The sequence below is a fragment of the Rhinopithecus bieti genome, unplaced genomic scaffold (assembly GCF_001698545.2).
Source record: "Rhinopithecus bieti isolate Rb0 unplaced genomic scaffold, ASM169854v2 scaffold_11933, whole genome shotgun sequence".
Classification (NCBI taxonomy): Eukaryota; Metazoa; Chordata; class Mammalia; order Primates; family Cercopithecidae; genus Rhinopithecus; species Rhinopithecus bieti.
In genome coordinates this window covers 1,430,744-1,447,702 of record NW_016806995.1, presented here as the reverse complement: position 1 = coordinate 1,447,702, position 16,959 = coordinate 1,430,744, and the positions used below count along the sequence as shown (strand labels likewise).

Sequence of the window (16,959 nt, the reverse complement as noted above, 5' to 3'; positions counted from 1 at the left end):
CTTTGGGAGGCCGAGGCGTGTGGATCACTTGAGGTCAGGAGTTCGAGACCAGCCTGACCAATGTGGTGAAACCCCGTCTCTACTAAAATACAAAATTAAGCCAGGTGTGGTGGCACGTGCCTGTAGTCCCAGCTACTCACGAGGCTAAGGCAGGAGAATCACTTGAACCTGGGAGGTGGAGGTTATAGTGAGCCAAGATCGCCCCACTGCACTTCAGCCTGGACAACAGAATGATCTGTCTCAAAAGACAAAAAAAAAAAAAGAAAGAAAAGAAAACCTGATGTAAAACAGTTTATTCTTTAAGTGCAGCGGTGTGTAATGTAATCCTTGCTTGGCATGACCTTAGATCCTGTTCATAATTTGGTATCTTATTGCCACAAAGAGTCCATTCTGTCTGTCTTATGATCACTGTTTTAACATTAATGCTGGTCAGTTGTTGTGTCTAAACTTCTAAAGGAAGTGGGTATATGGAGGCATATCTGACCTCCCATCTCATCATGGCCGGGAACTCAGTGTTTAAGGTTTCTTGAAGTTCCCCTTGGCCAAGAGGGGCCCATTCAGTCAGCTGGGGGGGCTTAGGATTTTAATTTACATTGTGCTCACTGGAGTAGCACTTTTAATTTCCTTCAGGAAATTTTCCTCTGAATTCACAACTTGGCTAAATGTTTGGTGCAAGAAGGCTTGCTTTCAGCCTATCCTGACTTTTGACATGCCTTCCTCACTAGGCTTAATCATTTCTAGCTTTTGATTTAAAGTGAGAGATGTGCGACTCTTCCTATCCCTCGAACATGTAGAGGCCATCGTGGGGTTATTAACTGACTGAAATTCAATATTGTTGTGTTTTACGGACTAGGGAGACCTGAGAAGAGGGAGAGAAAGGGGGGAATAGCCAGTTAGCGGAGCACTTGGAACGCACACAATACTGATTAAGTTGGCTGTCTTATATGAATGCTGTTTGTGGCACCCAAAACAATTACAATAGTAACATTAAGGATCACTAATCACAGATCACCTTAATAGGTATAATAATAATAATGAAAACTTTGGGGTCAGGTGCGGTGGCTCACGCCTGTAATCCCAGCACTTTGAGAGGCCAAGGCAAGCATATCTCCTGAGGGCAGGAGTTCGAAACCAACCTGGCCAACACAGTGAACCCTCATCTCTACTAAAATGCTAAAATTAGCTACGCATGGTGGCACATGCCTGTAATTCCAGCTATTTGGGTGGCTGAGGCACGAAAATCGCTTGAACCCCGGGAGGTGGAGGTTGCAGTGAGCCAAGATTGCACCACTGTACTCCAGCCTGCATGACAGAGTGAGGCACTATTGCAAAAAAGAAAAGAAAAAAAAAGTTTGAAATATTGCAAGAATTACCAGGATGTGGTACAGAGACACAAAGTGAGAACATGCTGTTGAAAATGGACCCAATAGACTTGCTGTAGTGAGGTTGCCGCATACCTTGAACTTGTAAAATGCAGTATCTGTGAAGCACAATAAAGTGCAATAAAACAAGATATGCTGGGCCGGGTAAGGTGGCTCACACCTGTAATCCCAGCACTTTGGGAGGCTGAGGTGGACAGATCACAAGGTCAGGAGTTCAAGACCAGCCTAGCCATTATGGTGAAATCCCTTCTCTACTAAAACACAAAATTAGCCAGGCGAGGTGGCGGGCACCTATAGTCCCAGCTACTTGGGAGGCTGAAGCAGGAGAATCACTTGAACCCAGGAGGCGGAGCTTGCAGTGAGCCAAGATCATGCCACTGCATACCAGCCTGGGTGACAGAGCGAGACTCCGTCTCAAAAAAAACACAAAAAACCAGATATGCCTATATACCTCAATTTTAAGGAAACAAAATTCTCAATTTTAATTTCTAACAGGGTACAGTTAGATGTAAACAAAATCCCTCAATCCTTTTAAGCATACAAAGAGATCCTGAGAACAAAACTTTGAGAACCACTGATCTAACGCATTGATTTCTTTTGTTTTGTTTCTGTAGTTGGGGCTACAGGTATGCAACACCATCCCCAGCATAAGTGCAATTACTCAGTCTGGGGTTGGAGAAAGCAATTGAAAGGGAGGGGAAAATCTCACTGGCCCTAATGCTTTATAAACTGTGCTGTCCAATATGGTAGCTGCTGGTCACTTGTGGCTATTTTGCACATGAAAAGTGGGTACTCCAAATTGAGAGGTACTTAGTACCAAAAAAAACAAAAAATAATGGGCCGGGCACGGTAGCTCACGCCTGTAATCCCAACACTTTGGGAGGCCAAGGCAGGTGGATCACAAGGTCAGGAGCAGCCTGACTAACATGGTGAAATCCCGTCTCTACTAAAATACAAAACAATTAGCTGGGCGTGGTGGTGTGCACCTGTAATCCCAGCTCCTCAGGAGGCTGAGGCAGGAGAATCGCTTGAACCTGGGAGGCGAGATTGTGCCATTGCATTGCAGCCTGGGCAACAGAGCGAGACTCCGTCTCAAAAAAAAAAAAAGAAAAAAAAAAAGAATGTAAATGATCTCATCAATAATTTCCACATAGAAATGACAACATTTTTTGTTTTCTTTTCTTTGTTTTGGTAGCCATGGAATCCATGCTATGTTGCCCAGGTGGTCTTGGACTCTGGGCCTGAAGCCATCCTCTCACCTGGCCTCCCAAAGTGCTGGGATTATAGGCATAAGCCACTCTACCTGCCCCAATATTTTGAACATATTGGGTCAAGGAAAATATATGGTTAAAATTAAGTTTACTTCTTGCTTTTTTTTTTTTTTTGAGATGGAATCTCACTCTGTCACCCAGACTGGAGTGTAGTGGGATGATCTTGGCTCAGTGCAACCTCCACCTCCAGGGTTCAAGCAATTCTCCTGCCTCAGCCTCCTGAGTAGCTGGAATTACAGGCACCTGTCACCACGCCCGGTTAGTTTTTGTATTTTTAGTAGAGACGGGGTTTCACCACTTTGGCCAAGCTGGTCTCGAATTCCTGACCTCAGGTGATCCACCAGCCTCGTTCTCCCAAAGTGTTGGGATTACAGGTGTGGGCCATGGCGTTTGGCCTACCTCTTGCTTTTTACTTTAATGCGGCTACTAGAAAATGTAAAATTACCTATGTGGCTCCTGTATATTTCTGTTGGAGAGTGCTATTCTGGGGATACACAGACTGAACTGCCAATCTCTGTTTCACCACTTACAAGTTGTGTCAAAAAACTTACTATTTATTCGAATTTCTTGGGTTCCCTGGGATGTAAAATGTGGGTAATGTTAGAGTTGGTGTGAATATTAAACGTAAATAATGTATGTGACATACTTAGCTCTATACCTGGCACCTAAGTAAACAATAAGTTTGTTAGCTGTTATTATTAAAGACGTTGATTTCTCTACTGATATCGTCAGAGATGGGCCTCATGCTCATTAAAGTTCCTTCCTCTGTGACCTATTTCCACTCTGGCCACAATAATAACTATAGTAAAGGCCTGACCCGACTTTCGGCCGTTGGCCTCCTTCTCCACACCGAAAAATTCAAATCATGACCCAGGGTCCATCCTAGAAGTGTGCCATCTGTATTTATGAATGGAGCCTAAGCAAATCTGAAAACCAAGCACCCCAGGCAGCTGAGCCTCGCTTAGCAACCGACGCTGGGGCCTGTTGCTAAGGGAAAAGAAAGAAAGGATGTGGTCCGTCAGCTCTTGCTCTCCGGGGGCAGCTACTTCCGGTCCTCGGGGCCCTATCCTGCGGTCTACCTTCCCCCGAGGTACTGGGACTGCGGCCGCAGGTTCCGCTGTCTCGGGAACCTTCGTAGCCCTCGGTCAGGCGGCGGCGGGGGCGGCAGTAGCGGCGGAGGCGGCTTCAGGCCTCCGGTGCGGCTGCAATGCTGAGCTCACGGGCCGAGGCGGCGATGACCGCGGCCGACAGGGCCATCCAGCGCTTCCTGCGGACCGGGGCGGCTGTCAGGTGAGATTTTGGGGGGCGGGGCGGCTGAAGAGGCCGGGACAGGGTCCCCAGCTTGGGCCCGTGACGACTTTTTCATGCCCTAGTTGGGGTCTCCAGGGCCCGCGCGGGCATTCCGGGAGCTTCTGCGTCCTTTAGGGTTGGAGGCCTGGGCCTGTAGGTGGGAGGACTGACGGGCTCCAGTCCTTCGGCAACACCAATTCTGTCTGCACTCCCCGGGTCCGTCTGTCCCTCCCCCTCCTGTCATTGTTCCCAGGACACCCAGGGCCCTCTAGTCTTGTCAGGGCCCCTAATTCTGTCAGTGCCCTCAGTTCTTTCAGTGCCTCCTAGGCCTGCCAAGACCCCTCAATCCTTCTAGTATACCCCCAATCCTGCTGGGTCCCCCAATCATATCTGCCAGGGGTTCCCCAATCTTGGCGTGGTTCCTCCAGTCCTGTAAGTGCCCCGGGCCTGCAAGCCCCGCGTTTTGTTAGTACCGCCCCCTATTCCTGTTAGCCCGCCCTCTAGTCTAATATGGATCCCCACTTCTGTCTGAGTCCCTGATGTTATTAGTGTGAGTAAAGGCCCTTGTTTTGCAAGGGTCTCTAAATTGGTCAGGGCCTCTTTAACCTGTTAAGGCTGCTTGTTCCTGTTAAAGCCTTGCGTTCTTGTTAGGACTCCTCGATTGCCTGGGTTCCCAATCCTGTCAGGGCCCCCATTTCCTTATTCACCCTCCCAAGGGCTCCAGGCTTCAGAACTGAGTACCCCCTCCCCCACTGCTGACCCCAAATGACTGAGACCTGTTGCTCAGGTCGGCTTCCTCTGGAACTGGAGCAGGTTTAAAGAGCTTATTATTCCAGGGCTAAAAGTCCTCGATACCTATCCTGTCCAGTGCCCCCATTCCGTAGGTGGGAAGTGTGGCTCCATAGCTGACCTCATAGCAGAGTTGGGAGGAGAAGCCAGATCTTTTCACCCCCAGGCCCCACCACTCTTCTCGTGATGTCATTTTGCAGAGGAATGGAGTTTCCAAAAAATTTTTTCCTTATGCTGCTAAGGTCATGGACAAGTCCTTTCTCCCATCCCCTTGACACTGTTTCCTTCAGTTTCCGTCTTGAACTTTGTGGTTTTAAGCATAGACTTGGGAGACAGACACGCATGATTCAGAGCCATGTTCCTTCACTCACTGTGACCAAGTTGGTCTCTTAGTTTCCTCAGCTATAAAAATGAAAGTGATGGTATAACCTGCTTCTGTGGGATTGTTTAAAAAATGAGGTAGGACTGTCACAGTGCCTGGCATAGAGTATGCACCCTTAAATATTAGTGTTTGACTGGGGGATTTTAAAACACTGGTAAAGTGCTTTAGCACTTCCATGACAGTCCTTTGTAACCTTTCCAAGCACTTTTGTGAACTCATGTATTGTGTAAAAGCACAGTGATGCATTAGGAAACTTCAAGAATAGCTTTCACCGGCTGGGCATGGTGGCTTACACCTGTAATCCCAGCACTTTGGGAGGCTGAGGCAGGCAGATTGCTTGAGCTCAGGAGTTTGAGACCAGCCTGGGCAACATAGTGAGAGCCTGTCTTTACAAAAAAATTTAAAAATTACCTGGGCGTGTGGTGTGCACCTGTGGTCCTAGCTACTCGGGAGGTTGAGGCAGGAGGATCAACTGAGCCCGGAAGGTGGAGATTGTGTTGAGCCGAGATGGCACCACTGCACTCCAGCCTGGGCACTAGAGCAAGATACTGTCTCAAAAAAAAAAAAAGAAAAAAAAGAACGAAAAAAAGAGAATAACTGCCATGAATGAACCTGAGATTGTAATGCTTAATTTGTAGCAGCTAACATTTATTGAGTTCTTACTATGTACTCTATACCTTCACACTTATTTAATCCTCACCACAACCCTGAGGTAGGTCTTATGGATGGTCCCCATCGTACAGATGAGGAAACTGAGGCTTAGAGGGTGAAATGATGCCAAACGAAGTAGCAAAGCCAGAGCTGAACCAGGATAATGTAATCCCACTTTCTTAACCAAGTTTGGTGCATATTCTGTTGACTATGTCTTGGAAAACAAATATTTATCTGAAATTCAGCTATCAGCTATGATACTAAGAAATGCTGATTATTGTAAAGCAGAGTCACTATTATCACCAGTGACTCTTCACCAAGTTAATGTTTACTGAACTGGAATCAAAACAATATTCACATGATCCAAATATTGGGATAATAATGTATTACACACACACGCACATACAAACACGTATATATACATGTGTAACACATATGCAAATACACATTACATAGCTATATACACATAGATGGTTTGTCTTATTTTGTAGAAATATATAACTTTGTATAAAAACAATGTTTTAAATTTCTGGTGAAATTTCTTAATTTGTAGCAAAAGCATAACCAGTGTTTAAGTCAAGCCTGAAGTTAGGAAATCTTTAATTTTATAAACATTCAGCTCTTTTATACCATTGTATGTGTGCCCCTTCCCTGTCTAATATTCTAAAAGAGAAATTCATTTCTGTATATTTTCTCCAGTATTCAGTCATTCAATACATATTTATATATTTATTTATTTATTTATTTATTTATTTATTTATTTTTGAGACTGAGTGTTGCTCTGTTGCCCAGGCTGGAGTGCAATGGCATGATCTCAGCTCACTGCAACCTCTGCCTCCTAGATTCAAGTGATTCTCCCACCTCAGCCTCCCGAGTAGCTGGGACTACAGGTGCACATCACCATGGCCAGCTAATTTTTGTGTTTTTAGTAGAGACGGGGTTTCACCATGTTGCCCAGGCTGGTCTCAAACTCTGAGGCTCAAGGGATCATCCTGCCTTGACTTCCCAAAGTGCTGGGATTACAGGGATGAGCCAATGTGCCCGGCTGACTTAGAATTTAAATCCTAATATCTAAACATCCTGATTTTCAAGATGTAATCCTATAACTATATATTATTTTAACTTGAAATTAGGTATTTGGTGGGTTATTTTGACAAAATGTTATTATGTCTATATCTGTATATTCGCCTATTGTGTTTGTGATGAGGGAAGACAGTAAACTTGTTTTCTTTTTTAGATATAAAGTCATGAAGAACTGGGGAGTTATAGGTGGAATTGCTGCTGCTCTTGCAGCAGGAATATATGTTATTTGGGGTCCCATTACAGAAAGAAAGAAGCGTAGAAAAGGTAAGAATGAGAACACTGCATTATGGTCTGTAGACTTGACCCAGATCCCTGTTATCTGAAAACAGTACAAAGAAGGTTGGGAGGTTGGTCGTATTTGTTCTCTGTATCTTTAAAATTAGGACTTCAGGTTTTGAAACAGTACTTTTGCCATTAATTGTTATTGGATACCCTGTAGTAAAAAGATTTCTATTTCAGCCCCTCTCCAGACTGGAGTTTGAGGCATGCTTTGTAATGAAAAATGTCAAGCGGTGTAATTGTCTAAGAAGTGTTCTCATTAATATGGCAATTGTAGTTTTCAGTGGTACAAACTGACCAATTACATCATACATTTGTGTTCTCTCAGACTAGCTTGCTAATAACTGGTAAAAATTTCAAGTTAGTGCCTTCATTACTAAAAAACTATTTTCTTATTTTTTAAAAATGCTCCCTTTTGAAAGTGTTGCACTATGTAACATTGATTAAAATTCAGCAAAGAAAGAAAAGAATGTGGTGAAATTTGATCATTGTTAAATCTGGGGACAGTTATAATTGAGGTTTATTATACATTCTCCCTCCTTTTGTGTGTCTTTGAGAACTTTGAGAATAAGAAGTTTTTTTAAAACGATTGCTAGCAGAAGAGAGAAGTATATTCGATTTTGTTGATCTCTGCAGAAAGACTGATCAGAATTGGTATAGTGGAGTCTTTCCCGGTGATTGTTAAGATAAGAACAGAATCATTGTCCTGGGGAAGTAACAACAGAACAATGTTTTCTTCTGTTCTCAGAAACATTGCTTTCTGGTTAAAGAAGAAAGAGAGCATATAGGGGAGAAAGAGGAAGAGAAAAAGACAGGAGATGGTTACTAAGTGTTTTGTACATTTAGGAAGAACCAAACTGATGTGGATACCATGACAGGTTTCAAAAATAACACACAAAGGGGACCTTTCCGTCTGTGCTTACAGTCTGCGGAGCAGTACTAGAACGAAGCCTTAGCCCAGATCTCTGTGGATAAGGATCTTCTTGGATCGGGATTCCAAATTTAAGGCGACAGCACAGGAACTCTGGGTCCCAAATGGGAGAGAAATGGATCAAATATGATATGCTGTTCTCTTCTTCCCCCTGCTTTTTTTTAGGGCTCGTGCCTGGCCTTGTTAATTTAGGGAACACCTGCTTCATGAACTCCCTGCTTCAAGGCCTGTCTGCCTGTCCTGCTTTCATCAGGTGGCTGGAAGAGTTCACCTCCCAGTACACCAGGGATCAGAAGGAGCCCCCCTCACACCAGTATTTATCCTTAACACTGTTGCACCTTCTGAAAGGTATCTAGATGGGAATTTCAAGGGGATTATGTACCTTTTCAAAGAAGTCCAGATGACAGGCAAAGAGTTAATAGCCTTATTGTAGGAAAAAATCATATAGATCATTATGAATAAAAAACACCAAGAGCCCAATAGATACAAACAGGTATTTTTTAAAAATCAAAGATGGAGGCTGGGTGCAGTGGTTCATGCCTGTAATCCCAGCTCTTTGGGAGGCCAAGGCAGGTGGATCACAAGGTCAGGAGTTCGAGACCATCCTGACCAACATGGAGAAACCCCGTTTCTACTAAAAACACAAGAAATATTATCCGGGCGTGGTGGTGTATGCCTGTAATCCCAGCTACTCAGGAGGCTGAGGCAGAAGAATCATTTGAACACAGGAGGTGGAGGTTACAGTGAGCCGAGATCACACCATTGCACTCCAGCCTGAGCAACAAGAGTGAAACTCCATCTCAAAAAAAAAAAAATCAAAGATGGAACCATAAATTGTCAAGTTAATAACAGCATTTTAAGGAAGGAAAGAAATCCACTGCCACATAAACAGTTTCATTGTAAGAAGTATTCTGGTTTCAAAAACATTAAAAAAAAAAAAAGTCCATTAGCCTAGAAAATAAGGTAATTCACAAAAGAAGTAATACAAATTGCTAAAAAACTCAAATGTTCAACTTGACCATTATCAAAGAAGTATAAATAAAATAAAATGCTACTTTTGCCTGTCAGCAAAGATTAAAAAACAAATTTGCAGCCCTGTCCAGCTGTTGGACAATACATCTATACACTGCTGAGAGGGGTGTAACTTAGTGCAACTTTTCTGGAAAGCAGTTTGGAACTACACAATAATAGCTTGTGAAATATTCAGTACTATTTGACCCAGTAATTCTGTGTCTGGGAGTCCACCTTATGAAAATGGCTAGAAACGTAGATTGTGACTTAACTAGCCTTAAAAATGGAGTCTAAAAGCAACCAAGTTTAGGAATGACTGAATGGTGGCCCCCAACTTGGAGAGTCACAATATACACTGGCTTGGTAAAGGTTTTAAGAAATAACCTACCCAACTTCTTTGTTTGTTTGTTTGTTTGAGACAGAGTCTCACCTTGTTGCCCAGCTTGTTGCAGTGGTACGATCTCAGCTCACTGCAACCTTCACCTCTCAAGTTCAAGCGATTCTCCTGCTTCAGCCTCCCTAGTAGCTGGGATTACAGCCGCATGCCACCATGCCCGGCTAATTTTTATATTTTTAGTAGAGACAGGGTTCGCCATGTTATCCAGGCTGGTCTTGAACTCCTGACCTCAATTGATCTGACTGCCTCAGCCCAAAGTGCTGGGATTACAGGCGTGAGCCACCGCACCCAGCCCAACTTCATTTTTAAACCAACTTTTTTGACTGTAGAACTGTTTTGTTTTCTTCATAAAATCTGCTGATGTTCCATGGGTATTATACAGAGCGTGATGTATGCACAAAGATCTCCAACATCTAATTATAATGGCAAAAAGGGGAAAGAATGTAGATATCAAGCAGAATGATTAAGCAATCACTTAATGCCATACTACCCTGTACGTACCCGATCTCATCAGACCTCAGAAGCTAAGCAGAGTAGTGCTTGGCTAGCACTTAGATGGGGAAATGATTAAGTAATCGATGGCATACGGCCATTAAGAATCACTTTTATGAAATTTTTTTAAAATTTGGGTGAGGGCATAGGCTGTAATATTAAAGAGCAGCATACAAAATACAATTTGACTTCATCAAGGTAGGAACTTCCACAGATAAAGGCTGGACTGAAAAATGCTGAAATATTAACCATTTTGGTATTGTGCAGTCATTGGTAATTTTAAAATTGTTGTGGAAAACTGTACTACTTTTAACAATAAGCATATATTGCTGTCACTGTAAGGAGAAAATTGGGTTTAAAAAACATTCAGTTAAATCGTGCTTCACTGAGGTGTTTTCCTATGTGAGCTCTGCTTGACACAGAAATCTTTATGAAGCAAGTGTACTTTTCTGTAGAAGAGGTGACTTGAGAATAATTTCTTTTACTATCCTGTTTTTTTAGCCCATTCCTGGTTTAAAGAAAAAAAAAAAAAGTGCAACTCGCAGCCAGCGTTCATCTTAATTTTATTGTAAACGTGCTCTTGAGGCCAAAGCAAGGGTCTGACTGATTTTAAATGTGAAGATATAAAATAACGATGTCTCGGAGTTCTTTTGTTTTTTTTTTTTTTTTTTTTTTTTTTTTTTTTTTTTAATGTTTGAGACGGAATCTCGCCTTGTCGCTCAGGCTGGAGTGCAGTGGTGGGATCTCGGCTCACTGCAACCTCCGCCTCCCAGGTTCAAGCAGTTCTCCTGCCTCAGCCTCCCAAGTAGCTGGGATTACAGGCACTCCTCACCACGCCCAGCTAGTTTTTGTATTTTTAGTAGAGACAGGGTTTTACCAGGCTGCTCTCAAACTCCTGACCTCAAGTGATGCACCCGCCTTGGCCTCCCAAAGTGTTTGGATTACAGGCATGAGCTAAAATGCTTGGCCTTTTTAAATTTTTTTAAAAAATAGAGATGGGGTCTTGCTATGTTGACCAGGCTGGTCTCGAACTCCTGACCTCAAGTGATCCTCCCATCTTGGTCTCCCAAAGTGCTGGGATTACAGGGGTGAGCCAGCGCACCCAGCCATGTTCTTGTTAGTTATTTCTAAATAGAACTTGTCTCTAATCCTAATGTAACAGAAATGTATATGATGTTACATTAGGATTAGAGACAGGAATATTCTTGGGACAAATAGGAAATGGGTTAAAAGCACCACTCCAAAGATTATGTGAAAGCTGAAATGTCCACATGAGTTATCCTAACCCTGGCCTGTCAGCACTGCCCTTATTGTTCACATGGGACCCAGTACTGGGAGCCAGAGCCATCCTTGGGCTGCTGTCCCAGAATGTCTGCTCATTTCTCTGCTTCTGCTTTCCAATGTCTCTTACTTTGATTTTTTAGAAAAAAAAAAATTTTTTTTGAGATAGGGTTCTGTTCTGTCAACCCAGGCTGGAGTGCAGTGGCGCAACCTCAGCTCACTGCAGCCTCTGCCTCCCAGGCCCAAAACAGTCCTCCCACCTCCGTTTCCTAAGTAGCTGGGACTGCAGGCACATGCCACCATTCCTGGCTAATTTTTTTATTTTTAGTAGAGACAGGGTTTTGACTTGTTGCCCAGGCTGGTCTCAAACTCCTAAACTTAAGCAGTCTGCCCGCCTTGGCCTCCCAGAGTGCTGGGATTGCAGGCATGAACCACCATGCCTGGCCTATAAATAATTTTTTAATTATACAAGTAATGCATGAATCAGTTCTCTTTGTAAAAAATTAAAGCATTACAGAGAAGGCCAAAGTCCCCTTTATCAATACTCCAACCCTGCTCCCCTCTACCTTTCCCAAAAGGAAGCTATAGGTGGATCCTTCCAGACCCTTTTCTGTGCAATTTAAATACATTTCTGTGCATCCATAGAAATGATATATTGTGGGTTTTTTTGGTGTTTGTTTTGATTTTTTGTTTTTTTGGAGACAGGGTCTTACCCAAGCTGAAGTGCAATGGTGCAGTCTCGGCTCACCGCACCTCAGCCTCCTGGGCTCAAGCTATCCTCCCACCCCAGCTTCTCGAGTAGCTGGGACTACAGGTACGTACTGCCACACCTGGCTAATTTTTGTATTTTTAGTAGAGACGGGGTTTCATCATGTTGCCTAGGCTGGTCTTGAACTCCTGGGCTCAGGTGATCCGCCCGCCTCAGCCTCCCAGAGTGCTGGGATTATAGGCATGAACCACCGCACCTGGCCTGTATATTGTTTTGTTTTGTTTGTGATTTACATGGCCAAATATAATAAGCATTAGAGAAGTGTCCATTTTAGTACATGTAGTTCTACCTCCTTCACTTTTTTTTTTTTGAGTGTATTGGTCTTATAGTTTGTCTTCTGTGAATTGCTTGTTTATATCCTTTGCCTACTTTTTAAAAGTGTGGCAAAATATCCCTAACATAAAATTTACCATTTTCAGCGTATAGTTCAGTAGATTAAGTACAGCCACACTGTTGTGCAGCAGTCACCCCCATCCCTCTCTAGAACTCTTCATCATCCCGTACTGAAACTATACCCATGAAACAGTAACTCCCATTCTCCCCTCCCCCTAGCCCTTGGTAACCACTGCCCTACTTTCTCTCTCTTTAAATTTGACTCAGACCTCATTAAGTCATGAGTTTCCTCATATTTCTAAGATGTACCTCATTAAGTGGACTCATATAATATTCACCCTTTTGTAACTGGCTTATTTCACTTAATATCTTCAGGGTTCATCCATGTTATACCACATATCAGAATTTCATTCCTTTTTAAGGCTGAAAATATTCTTAAATATTCTTTTTTTTTTTTTAAGGCGAAGTCTCATTCTGTCACCCAGGCTGGAGTGCAGTGGTGCCATCTTAGCTCGCTGCCACTTCCACCTCCCAGATTCAAGTGATTCTCCTGCTTCAGCCTCCCAAGTAGCTGGGATTACAGGCGTGCACCACCACACCTGGCTAATTTTTTGTATTTTTAGTAGAGACGGGGTTTTACCACGTTGGCCAGGCTGATCTCGAACTCCTGACCTCAAGTGATCTGCCCACCTCGGCCTCCCAAAGTTTGGGGATTACAGGCATGAGCCACTACACCTGGCCTAGGCTGAATAATATTCTGTTGCATGTGTATGCAGCATTTTGTTTGTCCCTCTGTCAGTCCGTGGACATTTGGCTTATTTTCATTCTTTGGCTATCATGAATAATGTTGCTGTGAACATTAGTGTCCAAATGCCCTGCTTTCAATTATTTTCTGTAAACAGAAGTAGAATTGCTGGATCAAATGGTAATTCTGTTTAATTTTTTGAGGAGCCTCTATGCTGTTTTCCACAGATGGTGCATGATTTTAGAATTCTACCAGCAATGTGCAAAAATTCCAGTTTCTCCTCACCAACACATACTGTTTTCTATTTTCATTGATAGTAGCCATCCTAACAGTATGGTATCGTTTTAATTTGCATTTCCCTAATAATAAGTTACATTGAGCATCTTTTCATTTGTTTATTGGCCATTTTGTCTGTCTTTTTTGGAGAAATGTCTGTTCAAGTTCTTTGCCCATTTTTCAACTGGATTGTTTGGGTTTTTTTTTTTTTTTTTTTTTTTTGAGAAGTCACTGTGTCACCAGGCTGAATTGCAGTGGTGTGATCTCAGCTCACTGCAACCTCCGCCTCCCAGATTCCAAGCGATTCTCCTGCCTCAGCCTCCCGAATAGCTGGAACTACAGGTGCACACCACCATGCCCAGCTAATTTTTGTATTTTTAGTAGAGACAGGGTTTTACCATGTTGGCCAGGATGGTCTTGATCTCTTGACCTCGTGATCTGCCCACGTCAGGCTCCCAAAGTGCTGGGATTACAGGTGTGAGCCGCCATGCCTGGCCTTGTTTATTTTGTTGTTGTTGAGTTTTAGAAGGTCTGAGTTTATATATTCTGGGTATTAATGCCTTATCAGATGTGATTTGCAAACCTTGGTCATTTTTTTTTTTTTCCTTCTTTGGTACAGAGTCTCGTTCTGTTGCCCAGACAGTGCGGTGGTGCAGTCTCAGCTCACTGCAACCTCTGCCTCCAGGGTTCAAGTGATCCTCCTGCCTCGGCCTCCCGAGTATTTGGGACTACGGGTGTGCACCCATCACCCCTGGCTAATTGTTGGGTGTTTTTTGTTGTTGTTTTTAATAGAGTTGACAGTTCACCATGTTGGCCAGGCTGGTCTTGAACTCCTGAACTGAAGTGATTAACCGCCTCGGCCTCCCAAAGTGCTGGGATTACAGGCTGCACTGTGCCTGGCCTCATTCACTTTTATAGCTGCATAGTTTCCATAATGTCAACACACCCCAGTTTATTTGGCCATTTGTCTCCAGCTCCTTGTCATGATAAGCAGGCTATCATGTGAGCATCCTTATACATGTCCCTTTGTGAACCTAAGCATGCATTTCTGTAGGGAAAAAAATTGCTGGATTGAAAAACTAAAATTGCTGGGTTGTACGATATGAAAATGTTAGTAGATACTGCCAAATTGCCCTGTAGTATTTTAGACAAAACTGGGTTAAAGGAGGCATTAAAATTTTCCTTTGGGAGGTGGTGGGTTGGGGGAGCTAACAGAAGGGCTGCCCAAGGGGTGTGGGAGAAAGGTGTGGTTCCTTTCCCAACCCTGCTCTCTTTGTCCTGGGAGGGAAAGGGCTAGCCCCAGGGTATATACACACTGATGCAGAAGCCTGGGCTTTATTATTATTATTATTTTTTAAGTGAAAGCAAGTTTATTAAGAAAGTAAAGGAATGAAAGAATGGCTACTCCATAGGCAGAGCAGCCCAGAAGTCTGGACTTTAAAGGAATCTTTCAAGGCCGTTGACGGCAAATCAGAAAGAAGAAACAGGCTGACCTACTACTGTATGTTGGGAGTCACTGAACTTCCAGAAACTGCACTGAGAGGCAGGCTTCTACATTTTTCTCTCTCATACTCCAGCAGTACTGGTCCAGTGTAACATGCGATGGGAAGGAGGGTGGCCAAGATCAGGAGTCTGCACCTGATGGCCCATGGGCCAAATCCAGCCCACCACCTGTTTTTGTCAATAAAGTTTTATTGGAACACAGTCATGTCCATTTGTTTAGATTTTGCCTATGTCAACCTAAAATAATCAAAGGGTTCGAGATCCAGCTACAAGGGTTTATTCAAACACAAAGTGTGAAGGTGGCTGTCTGGGGACACACAAATAACAGGAAATGGTGATCAGTGCTCCCAGCGTGGGGAAAAGTGGGAATCATTTATGTAGACAAAAACAGAAGTACTGAACAGAATTATAACATTTTCCATACAATGGCTAACATACAGATGTAAGATTTGATTGGCTACTATGGATTACACTCTTAGGGGGTTGCCTACCATTCCATTGTAAAGAGGTAATAATCACAAGGGTCTCTATCTCCAGTGCCATTCAGCCTAGGTTTGAGTGAAGAACAGGGAGTCTGGTTAATTTGTAACATCTCAACACAAAGGTCAGGAAGCAGCGGCCATGCGCCAGAGAAGAAAAGCAGCTGTATTACTTGACTGTTTCCAGCACTCTTCCCCTTGGCATAATACATTTAGAAGGTCCTGAAATGTTATTTTCTTTTCACATCTATGACTGCTTTTGTGCTGCAATGGCAGAGTTGAGTAGTCGCAACAGAGACCATGTGGTCCACAAAGCCTAAAATGTGGCCAGGCACAGGGACTCAAACCTGTAATCCCAGCACGTTGCGAGGCCAAGGCGGGCAGATCACTTCACCCCAGAAATTCAAGACCAGCCTGGGCAACATGGTGAAACTCTGTCAGTACAAAAAATACAAAAATTAGCTGAGCACGAAGGCATGTGCCTGTAGTCCCAGCTGCTCAGAAGGCTGAATTGTGAGGATTGCTTGGGCCCAGGAGGTCAAGGCTGCAGTAAGCCGAGATCATACCAGTGCACCCTAGCCTGACAGAATAAGACCCTGTCTCAAAAAAAAAAAAAAAAAGCAAACCTAAGATGTTTATTTTCTGGCCTTTTACAGAAAAAGTGCCAATCCTTGGTCTAGAAGTAATTATAATATAAATTCATAAGCCCATCAAACTTCTATTTTATTAGGCCTGATTCTACCTGTGATTGAAAAGTAAACCACTCGGCCAGTGCCATGGCTCACACCTGTAATCCCAGCACTTTGAGAGGCTGAGGTGGGCGATCATGAGGTTAGGAGTTCAAGACCAGCCTGGCCAACATGGTGGAACCCCATCTCTACTAAAAATACAAAAATTAGTTGGGTGTGGTAGTGTGTGCCTGTAATCCCAGCTACTCGGGAAGCTGAGGCAGGAGAATCGCTTGAACCCAGGAGGCGGAGGTTGCAGTGAGCTGAGATCACACCGTTGCACTCCAGCCTGGGCTACAGAGTGAGACTGTTTCAAAAAAAAGTAAAAGTAAACCACTCAAAAGATGCTTTCAGGCTGCTGCATATAGCTTGATGCTTTGCCTTGAAAATCAGAAACTCAAATACAAACAATCAAAGGCCTTGGGAAACAGCCCTGTGGAGAGGAGTGTGGCACCGAATATGGGGTTGGACTGGATGAATGTTGGTTGGGAACGGCCCTCCCAACCTGAGAGTTGTGAGTTAAAATCATTTTACTCAATAAGAACCTTGCAACAAATTTATATTGATGATAGTTTGAAGATAGAGGAATCAGTTACTTCATTTAAATGCTGCAGCCTCATGAAAAATTACATTCATTCAGTAAACATAAGTGCCTAATAGAGTACTACGCATTGGGTAATGCCACAAAGAATGATGAAAAATACCTAATTCTAAGGTGAATCCTGCAGTCCTTAATTTTTTTTTCTTTTCTTTCTTCCTTTTTTTTTTTTTTTTTTTGATACGGAGTCTCACTCTGTTGCCCAGGCTGGAGTGCAGTGGCACAATCTCTGCTCGCTGCAACCTCTGCCTCCCAGGTTCATGCCATTCTCCTGCCTCAGCCTCCTGAG

At 43.4% G+C, this 16,959-nt stretch overlaps 1 protein-coding gene across 1 annotated transcript in view; it reads left to right on the top strand.

Annotated features, from left to right (window-relative positions):
- The first annotated feature begins 3,766 nt into the window (after positions 1-3,766).
- USP30 (ubiquitin specific peptidase 30) overlaps positions 3,767-16,959 on the top strand; it is a 34,999-nt gene continuing 21,806 nt past the window's right edge. Inside the window, 3 exon segments of the mRNA XM_017879723.1 lie at positions 3,767-3,943; positions 7,003-7,112; positions 8,224-8,406. Of these exon segments, the coding sequence (XP_017735212.1) occupies positions 3,861-3,943; positions 7,003-7,112; positions 8,224-8,406 (376 nt within the window). The 5' untranslated portion in view covers positions 3,767-3,860.